The sequence below is a fragment of the Zalophus californianus genome, chromosome 3 (genome assembly GCF_009762305.2).
Source record: "Zalophus californianus isolate mZalCal1 chromosome 3, mZalCal1.pri.v2, whole genome shotgun sequence".
Lineage (NCBI taxonomy): Eukaryota > Metazoa > Chordata > Mammalia > Carnivora > Otariidae > Zalophus > Zalophus californianus.
In genome coordinates, this window is record NC_045597.1 from 160,665,157 (window position 1) to 160,671,156 (window position 6,000).

Genomic DNA, 6,000 nt, shown 5'->3' on the forward strand with positions numbered 1-6,000 from the left:
TCATAAACATGAGAGAGAGCAAGACGGAAGATGTGAACAAGGAAAATACCCTCTGAGAGCCACCATGATGGGTGAATGTGTTCAAGATGCAGTGAGCCTAGAGGAAGTAGTTTCTAAATCCACCATGGAGGTGGTAGGAGGATCCAAAAGGCTCCAAATAGGCAGGAACTTGGAGGATAAATAGGAATTCTCCAGGGGGACAAGCTGAGGTGGGGAGCAGTGAAGAGAGTCAGGGGAAACCACAATACAAAGACTTGGAGGTCTGAATGAAATCTGGTGGGCTTGAGAATTACCCGGAACTTGTCCACTGTCAGGTGCCTGGAGGGTGGGTCACCTGGGCAAGAAGAACTAGGGATGAGGCCAGGCAGGAGGGCAAGCACCAGACCCTGAAGGACCCTTTGTAAGTCCACCCCAGCCTGTCAAGAATGACTCACTATGGTTCGGAGCTCCATTTTCAGTCACATTTGAATATTTATTCAATCAATATCATGTACTTATAAGTTGTGAAATTTTTGCCTGTAGATTGAAGGAGCATTTATCCAAGGCATGGGATTCTATACCATAGAGGAACTGAAATATTCCCCGGAAGGTGTGCTCTACTCTCGAAGTCCAGATGACTACAAAATCCCGACTGTCACTGAGATTCCAGAAGAGTTCTATGTCACTTTGGTGCATTCCCGAAATCCCACAGCCATCTACTCATCCAAGGTAAGGAAACAAGACCTCTATATTAGTTTGTAGGGCTACCATAACAAAGTACCACTCACTGGGTGGCCTAAACAACAGGGATATATTTTCTCACACTTCTGGAGGCTAGAAGTCCGAGATCAAGGTTTGATTTCTTCTGAGACCTCTCTGTGGCTTGCAGATAGCCACCTTCTCACCACGTCCTCCCATGGTTATCCCCTCTGTGGGCACATGTCTGATGTCTCTCTCTGTATGTCCTAATTTCCTTTTCTTATAAAGACACCATTCATATTGGATTAGGGCCCACCCTAAAGACCTCATTTTAACTTAATTTCACCTCTTTAAAGACCTTATCTCCAAATATGGTCACAGTCTGGGGTAGGGGGTTAGGACTTCAAAATACGAATTTTGAGGGAGCACATTTCAGTCTATAACAACCTACTCTTTCAAGAAATAATGAAATAGTCCCCTGAATTTACTTACTTCTTTGAATTGAAAATCCCAACAAGAAAAGGCAAAAGAAAAGCAAATTCATGGCAGAGTGGTGCTTATTGACTTCAGAAGACTGAGTAGACTCTTCACTCATGAGAGAGATCATGAAACAAATTTAATCAAACAAGAAAGATCAACATCTTGGGTCATTAAGCTAAGTGCTACCATGAGATAAAACTGAAATTGTAGGCAGATTTCACCAGCCCAGAACTTTCTTTTCTACACTCTTCTCGCATGTTCTCCAGACTCAATTCTTTCTTGTTTATCTTCCTCTCTCCACACCTCCCCAAACTGGAACAGGCTTTCAAACAAGTTTCTATTTGCTGAGCTGTTAATAGTTGCTGATATAAGAGGTATTGACCCTACGTTCCTTGGAGCATATGGGCTCTAACTGGCCCATAAACACCTATGGTGAGGCTTCTTGAACACAAATGAGCAAAAAAAACACAACTTCCCCCAACTTAACGTTCTATTCTGAGCCCACATCTGACCAGACAGATGGCAGGCTACCCTTAGATTTTTCAGGAAATTGCCTCTCCTTCTTAAAAGTAGGTCAAGATTGTTCCTATCTGATTGGCCTCTATCTCTACTTCTGCACCAGGAGCATCTCTAAAGACCATCCTGACACAGGGTGCAATCCTGCCTTTTAGGGTCTAGCCACCTCCCTGCCAGTTTGCTCCAAATAGGACATAAGACCTTTCTGCTCTCTTCCTCCTCACTTCAGAGGAAACCCCTCCTTCTACCAGCTCTACCTCCTTCTACATTTGCTTTAGAGTAAAAATCAAAGCCAGGGATAGGCTTTATTTGCTTGGAGATAAAGGCCAGTCTCCCCACTACGGCCCTGAGCACAGACCACAGACCAGATTACTTTGAAGGAAGAAAGAAGAAAAATCAGTACAAACAAGCATTGGTGAATCATTCAAAATATAATACCACTACAGTGTTAATTCGGAAACATCCAACACACACCAGGGAAGTTAGCACACATGTAACTTCAGCAGCTCACTCTTAAGAGTCAGCCACCTCACTGTCTTTAAAGCTCAGCCACAAAGATTGTGGTTGTTTTGTTTGGGTTTTGAGTTAAACAAAAATGGTCTGGAGCCCAAAGTGGAATATTCTAGAGTGCACCAAGGGCTTTGGTCTTCAGGATTTTACCTGGGCCGAGGAACAGGAGGTTTTAGCTGCCCCACTATCCTGATGTTGTGGGGCATTTTCATGAGCTACTTTGAGGAGGACCCCACACACAAATCAACAAGGGGCAGGGGGATTCGGTTCTGGCAATTCAGACACTCCATTCTAAGGATTATGCAGCCAAAAGAGGTGAGAGAGTGTGTGCATGTGTGCATGTGCGTGCGTGCGTGTGCACGTGTGCATGTGTGTGTATACGTGTTTATGCGCACATCTGTGTGTATGCACATGTGCGTGTGTGCGTGTGCACAAATTTGTCCCAAGAGAACCATGCATTTCTGACAGCCTTTTGCCCTCCTCTCAGGGCTTGGGTGAGGCTGGAATGTTCTTGGGATCCTCCGTGTTGTTCGCCATATTTGATGCAGTGACTGCTGCCCGCAAAGAGAGGGGGCTGACCACGACCTTCACCCTGAATAGCCCAGCAACTCCTGAGTTTATTAGGATGACTTGTGTGGATCTGTTTACTGACATGGTAAGGGTGGTGAGGAGAGGTCCTTGTTGTAATCACCACTTACCTGGACTTTCAGGTTCTTAGTATGGATTTGGTAACAATGATAAAACCCCAGGGCAGGTTCACCTTTTCCAATGAAAATTCTCGCTCTGCCTCTACCTGCTACTACCTATATACTTTAAAGCAACTGCAAAGTGAGTGAACCTCTTCAAATGATGGTTTGTTTCAGACCCCAAAGAAGAGCAGACTCAATTGAGCCAGTGCTAGTAGCAAATCCACATGGTAGCTAACTTCTTGAAACATTTTATCAAAATGCAGTTGATGTGGTATTGTGATCACCTAAATAACTAAATTAGATGAAATGGATATCTGATCTGGTCAATTATTCAGAAAGCATTTGTTAAGCAAACTAGTAAAAATAATTCAAATTAAAATATCAAAATCTGGGCACTCTTTGATATGCCTTGTGATGACACACTAATAGAACACAGTTTCATTTTCCATCTGCTGAAAATATGTCTAGAACTATCATTAGAGACTCTTCCTACTATTTTTGCTTACTGCAGCCCTAACTGAAGGTCTGGTATAATATTAGATTGCACTTTATGCCTTTGAAAGTACAGGGCTTCTGAATAAGATGCATCATATCCCAAACATAAGAAGTTTATGAGGCTAAAGAGATTTATGACTCAAGAACTGAAAGGAATAGGAAAACTATATATTTTTGATAAGAATAAAATGGACGTTGACTTGTTCTTTTTTAAAAAACAATTTTTCTTCTAAATTACAAGTTTTTCATATATAACATTTTATTAATAATTATCTTCCCTCTTTTGATTTTTTTTTTTTTTTTTTTTAGATTCCTAGAGATGATCCTTCAACATTTACACCTTGGTCCATCCATGTGTCTTAATCCTATGTTTCTCTTAGAAAATGAAAGAATACATGATTGACCTTAAAATTTTCAAACCAGAGCAAAGTATAGACAGGCTCCTGATTGTCAAGGATAATTTTAGTATCTTTTAGTTATTCTCTGTGGTGTAGGTCGCTGCATGATTATATTTTAGGACATAAATTTATACCAAAAGATATAATGAAGCTTAGAATAAAAAATTCTTCTTTTCATTTGTATTATCTTGAAGATCTACAACATCATGACTTTAAAACATGGTGGAGTTTTCATTACCATGGAACAACTCAAGAAACTACTCATGCTTTGTTCTTCAGAAATCTGATCGTCCCTAAAATCATCCAACCCCAAAATTCTCAGGATTGGATCCCCAAAGCCAACGATATGATGATGATAACCAGCTCACCTGGAAAAATCCATGATTGATAGTGTTTTGCCAATTTCTGTGGTGTAAAGACACCCACCTTGGCCAATTCCAAGCCACTAACAATGAGGTCTCTAAACATGGGGTTGGAAGAAATGTCCATAATTGGCTTTTGTGATCTCCAGCACTGCAAGCCTACCACAATCCTCATGTTCCTACCACTGCTGTGTGGCCTGTTTAGATGAGGCTTAGGGTTGTAAACCATCCAAAGTCTCCAGCTGGTCCTCACCTGCCATGAGCTGTGCTCCTCCTACAGTGTCTTCCTCTCCTGGGAAACCACATAGAGTTAAACAATGATTTCAAATCATTCTGCAGTCCCTTGCTTTGACTTAGTGTCTAAAAGATGAAATCAGCACTACCTTCCTTTTGCCATTTCAGAGGAACCCAAAAGTCCTGAGGGGGGTTTTTTTGTTTGTTTTTTGGGGTTTTTTTTTAGTTATTTCTTAGCTATTTTACATTGCATTTTCCTAAGGAAATGCAGGGTTATGCCAGAGAAGATGTTTGGTCCCTATGAGTTTTGAAACAAAATAAACAATCTAAATCACTTGTCGGAATCTGTGTGCTAGATATTAAAGCTCTGCATTTATTAATAGTAATTCTGTGGTGGAAAAATAAGCATGAATGACTGTTCATGTGTGTTTGAGACCAAATTGGAGGAAGAGAAGGCTGGCAGTAGAAAGGAAAGGCTTCTTTCCAAACTAAAGTCTCACCAGTCAGTGTCTCTTATTCTAAGAGAAGCGTGTGTATATGTGTATGTGTCTGTGTGTGTGTACATATATTTTTAAATGTCTGTTTGAATTCATCCAATAATTTAGTTTGCCTAGAACCCAACCCACACAAACTCATTGTGCCAGACAGAACAGCAAAAATAGGATTACTGATATATTTTTCTAGTGGTAAAATAGGAAGACATATTTATCACAGACACAAATTAATTTAAAAAAGTATTATACTTCACAGACCATGTGGTCAAAACCTCTGAAAACGCAGAAATTGAATTTTTGCAAAATAAGTCTGATCACTTCAGCAGTACTTAATTAACTTGAAGAATTGGGTTTTGGGCTAAAGTATTCACGAAAATAGTACATTTTATAGGATAGCAGTTTCCAAACATAGGATTAAAATTCTAATGCCCTTAAAATTTGACAGTTTTTAGTATCTATTATATTAAAACTTAATCCATAATACTAATTTAGATAAGTATCTTAAAATTTAATTATTGACTGTCTAATTTTAAAGTGTTATCACAGTGAGAGTTGCACAGAAGTGTAAGATACGATCTTTCTAACCAGTGATCTGTAAATGGTCAAGAGCCCTTTCGATGATGAAAATGCATAATCATTATTAACTTTGGGCAAAACTGCCATTGCTTCTTACTTAGAAACCCGCCATGGCTATTGCTTAATTGCGGGTTCAATAAAAGTTCATCAGAAGAGAAGTAACACGTGCCATGCTCCTCCTTGCTCCGTTGCACCTGCGAGGTCAAGGACATCTTACTTCTCCTGTAACAAAAGCTTATGAAGGACTGGTCTTGTACCGTCTGACAAAAACACTGGGCAAATGGAGCTGAGTGAGTAGTAGTAGGGAGGGATTTGATTTCTGTTCAGTGTCTTGAACCTGCCGACACTCACATGCTCTCAGGTTTTAGAAATGGGATTGGTCAAAAAGAGGGCTGGGACGGAAGGCCTGGGACATCTACAGTGTTTCTTTTGAGGAAAAAATCTTTAAATCTTCTGTACTTGATGCTTTCAGTGGTATACATTGGCCAAATTCCTCACAGTATCAGAACACATGGAATCACAGGCTAAGTTTTCTGGAAGCAGATGCCGAGACAGAGTGTGGGGAGCA

General features: G+C 40.4%; 1 protein-coding gene across 2 annotated transcripts in view; it reads left to right on the forward strand.

The window, feature by feature from the left end:
• The window catches only part of LOC113920864 (aldehyde oxidase 4-like), a 52,711-nt gene extending 48,032 nt beyond the window's left edge, over positions 1–4,679 (forward strand). Inside the window, exons 31-33 of one of the 2 annotated variants that reach the window (XM_027591222.2) lie at positions 523–708; positions 2,672–2,839; positions 3,678–4,679. In XM_027591222.2, coding sequence (XP_027447023.2) covers positions 523–708; positions 2,672–2,839; positions 3,678–3,731 — 408 coding nt within the window. In that variant the 3' untranslated portion in view covers positions 3,732–4,679. The remainder of the gene's footprint in view (positions 1–522; positions 709–2,671; positions 2,840–3,677) is intronic. The other variant, XM_035726911.1, reaches the window with a different exon arrangement.
• Positions 4,680–6,000: the final 1,321 nt, after the last annotated feature.